This window comes from Canis lupus, chromosome 33 (assembly GCF_003254725.2).
Source record: "Canis lupus dingo isolate Sandy chromosome 33, ASM325472v2, whole genome shotgun sequence".
Classification (NCBI taxonomy): domain Eukaryota; kingdom Metazoa; phylum Chordata; class Mammalia; order Carnivora; family Canidae; genus Canis; species Canis lupus.
In genome coordinates, this window is record NC_064275.1 from 4,841,570 (window position 1) to 4,857,517 (window position 15,948).

General features: G+C 38.5%; 1 protein-coding gene across 17 annotated transcripts in view; it reads left to right on the forward strand.

Annotated features, from left to right (window-relative positions):
* EPHA6 (EPH receptor A6) overlaps positions 1–15,948 on the forward strand; it is an 880,674-nt gene that overhangs the window by 788,554 nt on the left and 76,172 nt on the right. The window contains exon 17 of one of the 17 annotated variants that reach the window (XM_025417376.3): positions 7,766–8,021. The exons of the other annotated variants lie outside the window; for them this stretch is intronic. Coding sequence (XP_025273161.2) covers positions 7,766–7,861 — 96 coding nt within the window. The 3' untranslated portion in view covers positions 7,862–8,021. Of the gene's footprint in view, positions 1–7,765; positions 8,022–15,948 lie in introns of those variants that run through there. 17 annotated transcript variants of the gene reach the window in all.

The following is a 15,948-nucleotide window of genomic DNA, read 5'->3' on the forward strand; positions in this document are numbered from 1 at the left end:
CTTTAGATACAGGCTGTTTCACTGCATTTCTAAGATGAGTTACTTCTGATAATAAAGGGGAAACGGTAGCTTCCTGCTGTCTTTATAAATCCAGAAATAACACCTCTTTGTGTGGTGCCATAGCACTGTCAGTCTCTTTCTAGTCCTCATACCTACGCACTGCATTTTTCATATAAATGGAAAATATTGATAAAGAGGGTTTTTTTATGTGTACCATTATCAGGAAAAGCTCAGAAGGGAAAGAACTGTCATTAAGACTGGGCACCCTAAAGTTGGCACACTCACCTGGGGGTGCCTCAAGCCCCTACATTCATTTTAAGAAAAATACTAATAGGGACACCTGGTGGCTCAGTGGTTGACTGTCTGCCTTTGGCTCAGGGCATGATCCTAGATTCCTGGGATGGAGTTCCACAACAGGCTCCTTTCATGGAGCCTGCTTCTCCCTCTGCCTCTCTCTGGGTCTGTCATGAATAAATAAATAAAATCTTAAAAAAAAAGAAAGAAAAAAAGAAAGAAAGAAAGAGAGAGAAAGAAAGAGAAAAGAAAAAGAAAAAGGAAAAAGAAAAAAGAAAGATACTAACAGTGCAAGTGCTCTTCCACTGGCTTCAAACACTCAAGAAACTTTATAGAACACTGGAGTTTATGAAGGATGGGGCACTATTCCTGAGACAGTTTATAGTTCATAAAACTCCAGTATTCAAGCAGCAAATTCTACAGTTTTTAAGTAGTATAATCAGGTTTGCAGACATCCGTCTAAAATACCTATTTAGGAACTTTCTCAACCTGAAACTTGGACCACTATCACAAAACACCATAGAGACTGAGTAGCTTAAGTGGCGGGGGTTTATTTCTCACAGTTCTAGAAGGCTGGAATTTCAACACCCGGGGCCAGCCTATTCATTTCCTCAGTGAGTGCTGTTTTCCTGGCTTGCAGACAGTTGCTGCCTCAGTGTGTCCTCAGTGATGGAAAGAGAGAGAGCTCAGGCCTCTCTTCTTAGGGGTACACTAATCCCATCATGGGAACACTGGTGTCTACCCTTATGACCTCATCTAAACCTCATTACCTCTGAAAGGCCCCACCTCTGAATACATCAAATTGGGGGTGAATACTTCAATTTCTGGAGGGACACAGTCAATTCATCATACCACCTCCTTAAGAGCTGAAAACTGGGAGAAGTGGAAAATTCTCCCTTGGAAGGTGATCAGTTTGTGTCTTCTGTGGTGGCAATTGTATATTAGTTGGTTATTTTTAAGTCAAGCCAGTAAAAGGGAAATTCTGATACTTGAGTAAAAGAATCCCAGAATTAAGTGGTAAAGATGTTTGCTCTTATTTCAGGGATTCTCCTCAAGCATTACTACCCCTTCACATCTTTCAAAATGTCTCAAATATGCACAAGTTGTAGGGTTTCACAGTTGGATTTCCTCTCATGGATGTCTTCATAATCTTTGTGTACACAGCACATGAGCTGCGTGGACAAAATATATACTGTTCTGATACTGCTTCTCAGCAAATTTGTGAAAAGTACTTTGCTTTTTGGGTGGAAAATTATGCTTCTCCCCTTCATATATGTCGAGATGTCAAAAGCATTGTTTATGTATGATTTAGGATGTCATCCTATCCCACATGGGCCTTGCATTTAGGTCTTGAGCTCGAATAGAAGATAGAACTATCTTTTCAGTATGTCAGAATCTAAGATTGGGGGCAGGGGTGGGGAACTATCAGTATTTCAAAATCTAAGATTGGGGGCAGGGGTGGGGGGTTAGATGAGAAAGGAGGAACACATATCAAGCCTCCTTGCTTTGGGCAATCAGCCTACCCCTTTTACAGATATCTCCTGATCCCCCCCTAAAAAAATAAAATAACTTTAAAAGTAAATAATTTAAAAAGTGAGGAAAAAGACAATAAAGGTGAAACTTATCTTTCAAAGCATTAAACAAAAGAGACAACAATTAGGCAAGCTATAAATTGGGAAGTTAAAAAAGGGTTGGAAGCACCCTGAGAACAGAGCATTCTTCTTTGACGAGGCCCTGACATGAACCCTGTCCCCACTTGCAGTGAGGATCCCTTTCCTGCAGAACCCAGGCCAAAGACATCAAAGCAAGCTGCTCTCTGTGAGAAGGAGTTCTAACTCCTCTCCCAGTTCGCTTCATCACTGACAATCCAGAATAAACAGTCTCCCTCCCTTCACCTGATTCCTCATACAGAAGAACTGTAGGAGAGATTTATATCATTTCTTAAATTGAAAAATAAATCTTAAAAATCTTTAGAGAATGTTTGAAATGCCTATATTTTATGGTGTACTTTTAGCATCTTCTGTTAAAAACTAGCATGGGACACATGGCTACCTCAGTTGGTAGGGCACACTACTCTTGATCTTGGGTTTGTAAGTTTGAGCCACACATTGGGTGTAGAAATTACTTAAAATCTCACCAAAAAAAATGGAATAAAGATCTACTTATATTAAATGGCCACCAACAAGAAAATAAAGTGTGATATATCCACGTGATGGAAAGCCATGTACCTGATGCTGGCCGCATGCTTCTCCTGTTTCTCATCTCCCTTTACCATCTTTATATACACAGGCTCCTGGGATGCATTTACTCCACCAATCAGCACCTGGGGCTTGGTCAGAAAGGCTGCTCTAGAGACGCTGCTGGCACCCACTGTGCTTGCAGGTGAAAAGAGTTGGGAAGCAATTTGGAATTAACATCCTGTCAGGCACATCCTTGGACTAATAACTGGCAGGGGCAACATTACTAGTATAAAGACTTCAGTCTTCTTGCCTCTGATCTGGATGATTTAGAGAGCGAATATGAAAAAGTGCATGTAAACAATAAACACCCAAGTTGGAGGTAGGAGTCAGGGGCAGAAATGGGAACTGGCAGAGGAACCCCCAGGACTTAAACTATATTAGAAATGCTATATTTTTAAAGCCAACCAGCATCTATAGAGATGGTCACTTTACAAATTTGTATGTGGATTTTATGGGTCTAGAATATTTTTATAATAAATTTTTAAGAATTTTTGGAAATATTCACAAGGTAGCAACTCTATGCTTTCCAGTAGAATTCAGAAATGTATAAACATATTTAAAATGTAAAAAAAAAAAAATGTCTTCACATTTGTCCTTCAAAGATAGTACACTTAAACCAAATCCAGAGCTAAAAGAGTAGGAATCTTTAAAGCAAAATTCTATAGCCACCTTGTCTTCCACTACTCCCACTGACCCCACTTTTCCTGTGCTAGATGCAGCTCATCAATACATATCTTTCCTACATTGTTTTCCCTCACTTGTCTTCCCAGCTTTGACCTCATGGTCAGCCATTTCAAGACATCGGTGCCTCTCCCCTTCAACTTCAATCTTGTCGGAATTCGGGTATAACATACCTGTATAACATACATTTTCCTTTTACCTATTTCTCTTTTTTAAAGATTTTATTTATTCATGAGACACACAGAGAGAGGCAGAGACACAGGCAGAGGGAGAAGCAGAATCCTTGCAAGGAGCCCAGTGTGGGACTGGATCCCAGGACCGTGGGCTCACATCCTGAACCGAAGGCAGATGCTCAACCACTGAGCCATCCAGGCATCTTGCCTTTTACCTATTTCTATTTCCAGGCTCCTGATGTTGCTTTTTAAGTGACAAAATTTTACCAGTGGGATTCTCTACTTTAACAGTAGAACAACTGATGGTAGGCACTTTGAGGATAGAGACTTTGTTTTCAGTGTTGTTTCTACCCCTGTATTAATTAGCTAGGGCTGCCATAATAAAGTATTGCAAACTAGGTGGCTATTCTCTGAGGAATACATGTACCTCAATACATGATTATCAACAATAGCCAAACTATGGGAGGAGCCCAAATGCCCATGGACTCTAATGAGTGGATAAAGAAGATGTGATATATATTTACAATGGAATGCTACTCAGCCATCAGAACTGACGAAATCTTGCCATTTGCCATGATATGGATGGAGCTAGTGTGTATCAAGCTAAGAGAAATAAGTCAGTCATAGACAAATACCATATGATTTTGTTCATATGTAGAATATAAGAACATCAGATGAACATTCAGGAGGGGAGAAAAGAGAGAGAGGGAAACAAATCATGAGAGACTCTTAACTATAGAGAATAAACTGAGGTTTGATGGAGGGAGGTCAGTGGGAGATGGGATAAATGGATGATGGGTATTAAGGAAGACTTATTATGATGAGCTCTAGGTGTTATATGTAAATGATGAACCACTGAACTCTACTCCTGAACCAATATTGAACTGTAGATTAACTAGAATTTAAATTTTTTTTTAAAAAGAATTTGTTCTCTCACAGTTCTGGAAACTAAAAGTCTGAGACCAAGGTCTCAGACTTTTAGCTTCTGAGGGCTGAGAGAAAAAATGTGTTTCATGCCTCTCTCCTAGCTTCTTTGGTTTACTGTCAATATTTGATGTTACCGTGGCTTGTAGAAGCATTATCGCTCTGTCTGCCTTCATGCTCAGAAAGCATTCTCCTAGTGTGACTCTCTGTCCAAATCTCCTCTTTTTATATGGGTACCAGCCATATTGAATCAGGAACCCACACAATCCCATTATGGACCTCATCTTAATTATTTTTTTAAATATTTTATTTATTCATGAGAGACACAGAGAGAGGCAGAGACATAAGCAGAGGGAGAAGCAGGCTCCATGCAGAGAGCCCGATGTGGGACTCGATCCCTGAATTTGGATCATGCCCTGAGCCCAAGGCAGACGCTCAACTGCTGAGCCACCCAGGCGTTCCATCATCTTAATTATTTATGTATGCAACAGTCTTATTTCCAAATAAGTTTGTATTCTGAAGTACTGAGTGTTAGAACTTTAACATAGAAATTTGGAGGCGGTACAATTCAACCCATAAAACCCCCTAGTCCTGAGATTTGAAGCAATGAAAGGTGGTCCTTGAACTGAGAACAGCCGTCTGGAGAAGAGGCTTTAGTTTGTTACCCAAGAAATATTCCTTGATCTCCATTGAAAAGAATTGAAGACATTGTCATTTCTCTTTTGAAGTAAGTCCTTTACTTCAGTGTCCTGTTGTAATAAGCAAAATTCCAAGTTTGTCTTTTAAGTTATTACCTACCTCTTTCCATTAAACAGGAGAGCAGGGGATCCCTGGGTGGCTCAGTGGTTTAGCGCCTGCCTTCAGCCCAGGGCATGATTCTGGAGTCCCAGGATCAAGTCCCACGTCAGGCTCCCTGCATGGAGCCTGCTTCTCCCTCTGCCTGTGTCTCTGCCTCTCTCTCTCTCTCTCTCTCTCTCTCGTGAATAGGTGAATAAAATCTTTAAAAAATAAATAAATAAACAGGAGAGCACAATTTTCCACCCAGTGTAGCCTTGGAACACTACCATATTAGTTTCCCTAATGGCTTATTCTGACTTACAAATGTCGGGTTTACTTTGGCTTACTTACGAAGTTTGATTGCATGCATTCATAATTGAGTTTCCCTTTTGGTTTATTAATCAGAAACATCATATAATATCTCAAAGTAATAATTAGCTGGCAAGTTGTGGCAAACATATACAAAGTTATTTATAGGTGTCTCCCACTTTCTCTCTGCATGTTAACATTGTTTAACATTGTCTAATAAATCACATAACTGTAAAAGGGAGAGAATACCCAGACTAAATTTCCTGCTTTTATTGAAAGTGTGCCGTTTAGAGTAACATCCTTAAACATTCATATCTATAGCATTATTAATCTGCTCCATAATTTGACTCTTTAATATGTTGAAATGATCTCATAGGTATGGTTACCATTCAACATGAGATGGTTATTGGGTTACATGTTCTGAATTTATTTTATGCAATATCACCTCTGAAAAGATGTTGCTATAGATATTTAGATATAGACATAACATTTCCCTTTTCCTATTTACAGTTTCACTTACACTGTAGAAAACTAAATTATCATGTCACATGTTTGAACATTTTCATATCTGAGTGCCTACAGATAAATAAATGTGAATGGTATTAACTGATATAACTTCTTCTCTAGACAGATACACTGGAAGCATCTGATTACTTTAAAATATTAAGCAGGGAAAATTGGAGAACATACAACTAGAACTTTCCTGATTAGCTTTAACTCTTTTTTTTTTCTTTAAACCAGCCATTACTTGGGGGGAGAGGAAAGGTTGATACACTCAGAATAAGAAAAAGGGAAAAAAAAATCTCTTTTAGAGGATAGCTGGGCAAGATCTAAAATAACGTGGAGGGGCACCTGGGTGGCTCAGCGGTTTAGTGCCTGCCTTCAGCCCAGGGCATGATCCTGGAGTCTCAGGATCAAGTCCCACATCAGGCTCCCTGCATGGAGCCTGCTTCTCCCTCTGCCTGTGTCTCTGCCTCTCTTTGTGTGTCTCTCATGAATAAATAAAAAAATTCTTAAAAAAAATAAAAAAATAATATGAAGATCTTGGCCCAATAGAGAGCACAGTGGACAAGTGTTTGAACTTAGGCAAATACTTGATAGGCAAAACTCTCCTTGCTTCTCACATTTGCTCTTCGTCATGGAGTGAATGACCCAGTAGAAGCCGTATGCCCTTGGATGCCATTTTGACCAAGCCTTCGTCGACCCTTTCATACTTTCTTGGGTCCAAAAGAGCAAGACAATGAATAGAGAAAGCACGAAAACAAGGTTGCTTTATCAGTTCTCACTAGAGAAAGATCACCAAAAGAAGGTTCACCAAATTTCTCTCGCAATTAAGGTTTTACTTTTCCACATTTGCGTGAGAACTGGTCTCTGCCAAGTGTGTCATGGCAACTAACTCATAAAGTCTTCTTAGTAGATAACTGTACCAACCTAAACATCGGAGGTGACTGAGAATGAGCAACCATCCTCACAAACTTGCTTCAAGTTAAAATTAGAGCAAGTAAGAACAAGTCTGCCTCATGTTTCAACATTTAACATACAAATATTTATTAACAAACTGGTACAAGGCATTCATACAATTTGTTCTTTAAGATCAATGAAGTTTCAACTCTCCATTCTTATAAGGGATCCCTAAACATCTTGCCTGGAAAACTAACAGTTAAAGAAGTCTAGACAATATCCCAAGACCAAGATTCTGTAGCCTTGTAGGCCCAGCAATCAGACTCAGATTCGCTGTCTGAACCATTTAGAGATTATTGGGAGATTAGAATTGATCCCTCAGGTCATAGGTGAGCTACAGGTCTGTCTGCATTTCTATACCCCAATTATCCAGAGGGAAGAAATGAATTACCAAATTATTTTAGCCAGTCTACATATCTTGAAGGCCACTAATTTAGCCACTTTTGACACCCATTGTGCTGGTTTAAAATCCACCAATTTAACCAATGAAATTTCCTTTCTGACATTCATTATACTATTTATTGAAGCTTGTGGTATTGCTCCAGTACAAATAGCTGCATCTGTTGTATGGGCCCCCTTTCTGGAGCCTTGGGCTTCCTTTTATGATGCTCCTGAGCCATGAGTGAGCTATGAGATGGCAAAGCTGCTTATATCTGAGGTGTAACTTCCATGAACTGTAAGTAATTTGGAGTAAATTCAAGATATCATAGCATTTTAGCAAATCTCTAAGACACTGAGATCTTTTATAATACCATTATTTAATTATCTATCCTCCTTTTTTTTTTTTTTTCGTTTTCTTTATTGCCCATGCGCTTCTTTTTGCAAATATGCATTCTCTTTTGGCTTCTTCTCTTTCTTCAAGTATAGCTTCAGTATAGCTCTGATTTCTTATCTTGTGCCTTCCAGGAGATAACCTTTTTCCTGTCACTATCTACATCGATAATTTCTCTAAGAGAAGACTCTAGACTACCTGCTTCAGAATCATCGGGAGTAAATTGTTAAAAATAGAGATTCCTGAGGAATACCTCTGAGGTTCACCTAGAAATCTGCAACATTAACAGACACGGACACGGTCCTGCTTGTGATTCTTATACACACTGAAGTTTGGAAACACGCTCTATTTTGTGTTCCAGTCAAATAGTAAGATCTGTATTAAACATAACCTGTGTTCAGGTTGGCTTTATTTGGCATTTTTATTTGGCACATCTAGTTTCCAGCACATTGTAGAACCTTCATAAATATTCAATTACCAGAAAGCAAACTCTCAATTATTCAGGTGTGAATTAACTAGCTGATGGATTATCTCAGCTCTCCGCTTCTTCTGCCTTCTCCTTAATGCATTTTTGGCTATTTCTCTGGGGAGCAAATCACTCATATGTTGCAACTTGTTAGTAAGTTTGATGAAAAGCCCACTTCTAGGTATATTAAAATGTAGTTGGGGGATTTTCCATGCAATAAACATCCTACCTAAGAGCACCATCCCTTCTACAGATAATGAGGAGCTAGCTATAATATACACCAATCAAACAAGAGCAGAAAAGACTGACCTTACCCATTTCCTGGAAATAAAATGCTTCATAATTAGCTTTACAAATTACAGTACATATTGCTAAACATCCACATAAAACATAAATCCAGCGAGATTATTGGGTAATCAAACACAAGATAAAAAATGCTTCCCACAAGGGTCTGAATATGCCATTGACTGGTATCCTTAGCAAAAACTGGGAGGAAGCTAGATGAAAAAGGACAAAGGCAACCCTTTCTTCTTAGACCCACACAAATATAGTAGAGGACAGAATATTTGGTCATCTGTAGTACTTCTTACAAAAAGACTTAAGTACTTCACCACTTTTTCCATCTCTGAGGCCATTTTTCTTTCCATAGGGTTTTTTCAGGTCTCCTGAAATGTTATTGTAAAACCAAGGCTGACTTGTTGATTAAAGGCATATCAAGTTTTAGGACCTTTCTTACTTGATGGCAGTTTCTTATCTATCTGCAACTGTCTGGTCCTGCAGCACACAGAGCATGGATCACTCACTTCCAAGTAATTTATGGACAGCTCAATACAGGGATTCATCATGTCTTTATACAGGTAGAAAAAAAAAACTCTCTTTGATTTGAACAGTTTCTAATATCTTAGTGATTTTTTAGCGTGTGGCACACTCACTCCATTCTAGTATATTCCGTGTCCACAGAGATCCTTTTAAGTTATCAACATCACCACATGCACACTTCTGTTTCTTTCTTCAAAACAGGTTTTATGATGGCATGTCTAATTTTTTTCACTAGCCTACCGCTGTTCATCTTCTCTGGATTCATAGGCCTTTCACAATGAGGGTTTCACTCATAAGATCTGGGAGCTGTGGGGTGGTTAAAGAACCTCTAAGAACACCTAAGCTTAAGTTATCATAGAAGATCTTCTAGAAAGTCTACATTAGTTTCTTTCAGAATACTCGGTGGCCCATACATGGTGTCAACTCAGTTACTGGCCATTTACTGGCCACACATTTTAGTGGATCACCCAGAGTCTGTTTTTCCATCTGTAAAAATGTAAATGATACCACTTATGTGGCTCATTCTACACTTGGCCTGTCTGTATCACAAACGGCCTCTTCTGAGCAGAAAGCTGGCTGAGACCAGAAGACATGGGGTTTAACAAGTTTATAAATAGCCACTTTGTTCAATCACTGCCTGCTTCTCTCTCTTCATTCAATTATCCCAGGAGCTGGGGCAAGGTAGAGTTGAGGGAAAATGGGAATAATGACAGATGACAAAACATATGGACTTCTATGATAATGTTCATAAGGAAGAAGCAGGTGAGATCAATTCTTATCCAGTCAGTCTACTACTTGCTAAAACGCTGGCTTCTGTCTGTTGCTTGATTGCAGAGTAGCATGTGAGACCTATGTACTGGAAAGTATGGGTTTATGAATGAATATTCAATTGAATTATGCAAGTGGCCTTGTCCTTCATAGAAGTCAAGTATAATATACTCAATTCACACATTGCTTTATTATTCTTTAATATCAAGTCTCCTTGCTGTAGTGTTGGTATTGTTTGCATGGAAGGTAATACTTTAAAATACCTCTAACTTTGGATAGACTCAGTCCAAAATGATTTAATGCTTTTTTTTTTTTTAAGTGCCCTATGGAAGCAGAAATATTTAAGAAATTGCTGCAGAAAAAAAAAAAGAAAGAAAGAAACTGCTGCAGGAGTCTTAGGGCAAAAGATGTAATCCTAGCATAGATTTTCAGTGTCCAAAAAGAAAACAAAAAACAAAACCACAAAACAAAACAAAAACAAAAACACATAGGAATAGAAGCTGTGATTCAGATCTTTTTCTACCCAAATGGTTTAACCTTCTTCCCCTGCACACTGAGAAGTTGTTTAGATTCTAATTTCAGTTGGAATACCTCTGACTGCACAACTGTGGCTGCTCAGAACTTGATTTAGGATATACTATGAGCTATTGGATTATGCAGTCTATCACTGTTTCTGAAAGGATGAGCATTTTGTGCTTTTTAGGTGAAAAATGGAAAAGTTTCAAAGAATCTAGTTAAATCCCAATTAAATTTAGATCCAGAGTTGTATTGCTTGCTCCTTTCCTGACCAAAGGGACTAAATTATATAATAAGTCTTTTTCAATTCCAATTTCAAGTTCTGGTTCTTACCTATTAAATCACCCCAAGTGCTATTACAGGTCTACCAAATAATACTCTAACTTCCAACTCTGAAGAATGCTACTTTCTGTTGCCTTTAAAATGATAGCTCCAGAGCTTTTCCTCTCTGAACACTGTTTTTGCTATGACCAGTCCTTTTCCAAACTATTCTTATTTCTGCAAGTTTGAAAGTTTTGTTAGCTTTCAGGACCAGGGGTTTATTTATTGTAATTCTTTTTACATGTTATTGTTGGAGGATGGGAAGTAGTTTGGGGCAGTTTATATAGAAAAGAAGAATTTCACTATTAATAAAAACAACTGTGTGAGTCATATGGAGGTAAAATAGCCTATAGGCTTACTGCTGCATTCCCAGCCTACTGTTCTTTAGTTGTAAAAGAAAGACAGAAAGGAGAGAAGAAGAAAAAAAGGAAAGAGAAAAGAAAGAAAAAGAGATAAGGAACAAGGAAAAAGAAGGGATAGGAGGGAGGGTAGAAGGAAGGGCAAAATAATACCTTTGACTATGTCAAAATAACTCCTCCTTAAACTATGCTAAGACTGATTTTATTGTCACCATTTTGCATAAGTGACCACTCTCAGGATCATGTGAGAACAGAAACTTATTCCTTACTCTAAAATAGTAAACGATATATTTTTCCTTAAAATCAATTTTCTTAAATGGATTTTTCATACTGCAACCTCAGCTTTGATGCATTTGCATTCCAAAGTGAAAATGATCTGGGTAGAAGGAAATGGAAACTTCACCTGGTAACACCTCCTCATGCCTCACAGAATTATAAAGAACCAAGTCTCTGTAGATCTCATACTTGTACACTCAGTCCTAAGGAAAGGCCCTAGGGAGACTGACTATTAACAGAGTCCAGTAGAGAATTCCCTTTAAATGAAGAGACCTCTTTAAAGATAAATTACACTCACACCACTTCCCCATTTCTAGTTTCTGTTTCTCTGAAGTCAGGATTGCATGTATTTGGTTTACAAAAAATCCTTTTTGAGCTATCATTTCAATAACTTCAGTGTGCAAAAGCTTAAGGGAAGAAGGGAAACACAGAAAGAAGGACACAGAGAAAAAAAGAGGAAGAAACAATTGATGTTACCCAGGACAGGGAGTGGCATTAATATTCCTGCAAATTCCAGGTATAGGACAGGAGAGGAGGGGAGATGAAACTGTTGCCTTGAGTGGATAATATACATAGCCACCTTTCACTGGTGGCAAACAAGATGAATTAGCAGTTATTGGAACATTACTTCTTCTGTGATTATCTAGCTGAGTTCTGAGATGTCTTGCCAGCAGCCTCACATGATCTGGTGCAAGATAGGTTAGTATCAGGTGGAGGCTCTTAGCCCTATTCTAGGTGATATGTAAGGACAGATTTATGACAATTTGAGGATCTCAAAAACAAGCTTTCCCAAGAAAAGGCCCTCCAGTTAGGGTGAACCTCGTTCCATGGGCATCTATAAACTGGGCCCATTGACCCATGTTTTTCAAAATCTGTTTGCTCAGGACTTGTATTTCTGAGTTCAAATGGAGTGAAAGGCTAATGCCTCATTGCAGCAGGCCAGAGCTGTCTTAATCAACTTTAGCCTGAAATATGTCTGACTGATGTAACAAAAACCTCCTCTTGCTTCCCTGCAACAATTTTTAATTATAGTTTCATCTACTATTAACAAGAATATATTTCACCTTTGACTTAAATAAGTAGTCGTAGTAGTAGAGTGTAAAAGATTTTCCAGAAATTTCTTTTTTAAAACATTCCAAAGGCAAATAAATAAATGAGACCACATCAAACTAAAAAGCACAGTGAAAGGAACTGTCAACAAAAATGCAAAGGCAACCTACAGAATGGGAGAAGATATTTGCAAATAATATAACTGATAAGTGGTTAATATCTGAAATCTATAAAGAAATTATACAACTCAACATCAAAAAATAATAATCTAATTAAAAAACATGCAGACGACTGGAATGGATGTTTCTCCACAGTAGACATACAGATGGCCAACAAATGTGAAAAGGTGCTCAACATCACTAATAGGAAGATGCAAATCAAAAAAACTACAATGAATTATTCCCTCATACCAGTCAGAGTGGCTAATATCAAAAAGACAAGAAATAACAAGTGTCGGCAAGTATGTGGAGTAAGGGGGAACCCTTGTGCACTGTTGATGTGAATGCAAAGTGGTACAGCCACTATGGAAAACAGTATGCAGGGTCCTCCAAAAATTAAAAATAGAACTACCATACAACCCAGCAATTCCACCTCTGGGTATTTTTTTTAATTTTTATTTATTTATGATAGTCACACACAGAGAGAGAGAGAGACACAGAGAGACACAGGCAGAGACACAGGCAGAGGGAGAAGCAGGCTCCATGCACCGGGAGCCCGACGAGGGATTCGATCCCGGGTCTCCAGGATCGCGCCCTGGGCCAAAGGCAGGCGCTAAACCGCTGCGCCACCCAGGGATCCCCACCTCTGGGTATTTATTCAAAGAAAACAAAAACACTAGTTTGAAAAGATATATGCACTCCCTTTGTTCATCGCTGCATTATTTACAAGTGTCAAGATACGGAAGCCACCAAAGTGTCCATCAATACATGAAACAATAAAGAGGATGTGGTATATTTGTACAATGGAATACCATTCAGCCACAACAAAGAATGAAATACTGCCACAAATGACAATATGGATGGACCTTGAGGGTATTGTGCTAAGTGACATAAGTCACAGAGAAAGATGAATGTGGCATGATCTCACTTCTGTGTGGAATTGAAAAAAAAAAAAAAAAGACAAAACAAAACAGAAACAGACTCACAGATACAGAGAACAGTCTGGTGGTTGCCAGAGGGGTAGGTGTAGGGAATTGGGTGCAACAGGGAGAAGGGGATTAAAAGTCACAAATTTCCAGTTATAAAATAACTGAGACACAGGAATGTAATGTACAACATAGAGGATATAATCAATAATATTGTAATGACTTTGCGTGGTGACCGATGGTGGCTAGATTTATCATGGTGATCATTTCACAACATGCATAAATGTCAAATTCCTGTATTGTACACCTGAAACTAGTATTGTATATCAACTTCACTTCAATTATATATATACATATATATATATATATATATTCATATTCCAGGGGAAAAAGCATCATTTTCTAAGAAAGACCGATACTTGATGTGTATGCAGAAAAACATAAGGAAACCTACAAGCTAAGCACAACACTATACCAAGAAAAATAAAAACCTAGATGATTAGGTAGCGACTCATTGCCCAGGAAATAATGTCTGTGTGGATGGTAATGGAAGCATATTAACAATGCTGTGCTTCTTTCTAAGTACCAGGACCTGCATTCCAACCAAGTGCATATTGTCTCAATTCTGCTACTCACCTAAGGATTTTAATAAAGCTACATTGATCCACACCGGCTCTCTTACTAAGGCTTCATAACATGCTCATGTAAGAAATAGTTACAGCATATTTCCTATCAGCAATTCGGTGTTATCCATTTGAGCATGCGGTTTTTAAGAATATCTGGGGACTTCTTGCTCTAAGAAAGTCACTTTCCTTTTGTAGGCAGTAAGATAATTTATCTGATCGTTTTATTAATTAGTAGACCCATATTCTGCATCTTCAGCTGAAAGAGGATGAAAACAAATTTCCATTAGGACCACCTTCTGCTGGTTTCTGCAAGTGTTGTAGCCCTTGTGACCTAGAGGAATCAGGAAAATCAAATTACGGAGTTTGAATCAAGTCTTTGAAAAGTACAGTACAATGGCTTCTGCTTATTGCAACCACTTTAAGAAGCTAGGTTATTTGGGTCTAATAACTGACTATTCAATTAAAAGGAGACAAGGAAACCATTTGCTGAAGCAAGCCACTGTGTTTGTTGTTTAGCACTGTCATCTAAAGCACATCTCTGAAACCATGGCCTTGTAAGCCGGTGGGTCTCCTTCTTTTCCCATCTATTAGAAGACTACTGGCAGGCTAGGGCACAACCATTTCCTACTTACTCCATCAGTTCTCAGCCAGGAGGCAGGGGTGTGCATCAGAATTTGGGGGTGCAATTACATGAGCAATTAGAACTTTGCAGGATTCTAATATATCAAGACATACAGCCATATGGGGATTCATGCTCCCAACCAAGGCCAAATCACATTTCTGGGGCCTCTGCTTGGCAGGAGACAAACTAAGCAATAGCAGTACATTGTTACTCATTTAATTCACAACAAGAACAGCAGAAAGCAATCAGAGACCTCCTTCAGTTCTAGTTTTATGGTTAAACAAAATCCGCAGGCCTTGGATGGAAAGTTTAGAGAGCAACCAAAATCCAACATTAAGTGACATCCCAAAGAATGTACATGGACTCTAGAGACCAAAACCTAACTTCAGCATAAGTTCAGAATTCCTTTTATGTCACATACGGTGATAACTTTATCTGAAACATTTGTTCTCTAGAATCTCTGAATATGTATTTATATATCTGTCAAAAACAAAAAGTAATTTATTCCATCAAATCTTTTTTTTTTTTTATTGAACTTCAGGAATGTGTAGATACATAGAGAAATTGAACCTTACATCAGAAGTGCTCTATTGTTATGATGAATGTCAGCCTGTGGTCTTTCAACTGAAAAGGCAAAAGGGAGACTACCTTCTCCACGTTCTAAAACATTTGACGGAGTTTAAAAGAAAAATGCAGGTGACTACAAGTGAGCCAATTCTAGGTGTATTCTTAGTATAGAGCCAACAGCATCGCTGCAGCACAGATGTGAGGGGGAAAAAATAGAGGTGTAAAGGAAAAGTTCCAGAGCTTTCTGGGAAAATTTTAAAAAGGAAGAGTGCAGAGAGGAGCCGTGACAGAGGGAAGAAAAAGTGCTTGATATATGGGAAGTGCATTCTGTGGCACTGGTGGGCATGATCAACAAGGTCGCAGAAAACTGTTTAAAAGTAATGCCAAGTATCTCACGCCTGATTAATGTACTATAATATGGCACATGCTAAATGAAAGAATCATTAACTGGAGTATAATTAGATGTTTAATTCAGTCCCTAGTCAATCACTTGCCCTTAAATACACCTAAGAGTAAATAACCTCAGCTATTTTGGTTTTTACCTTCATCTTGTCTTGAGTGTGAATAGAGGGGAATCTGTGGCACGTACCACAGAGGTACCAGAACCCTGAATAGGCCAAAACATCTTTCTTTGATAAATGCTTCCCCAGAAACCCAAAAGAGGGTCTGTTTTTAAGTTATTTTGGTTGCCTGTTCTCTGTTGCCGATTCACCAAGGCGCGTTAACTTATTAAAGGCCCTCAGAAGGCTCAACATGAAGACACCTGTTTAAACCTTTGTGACAAGAACTTATTTGACTGTGGGCTCGTGTACTTGCCTTACTTATTACACCAGCAATTAATTT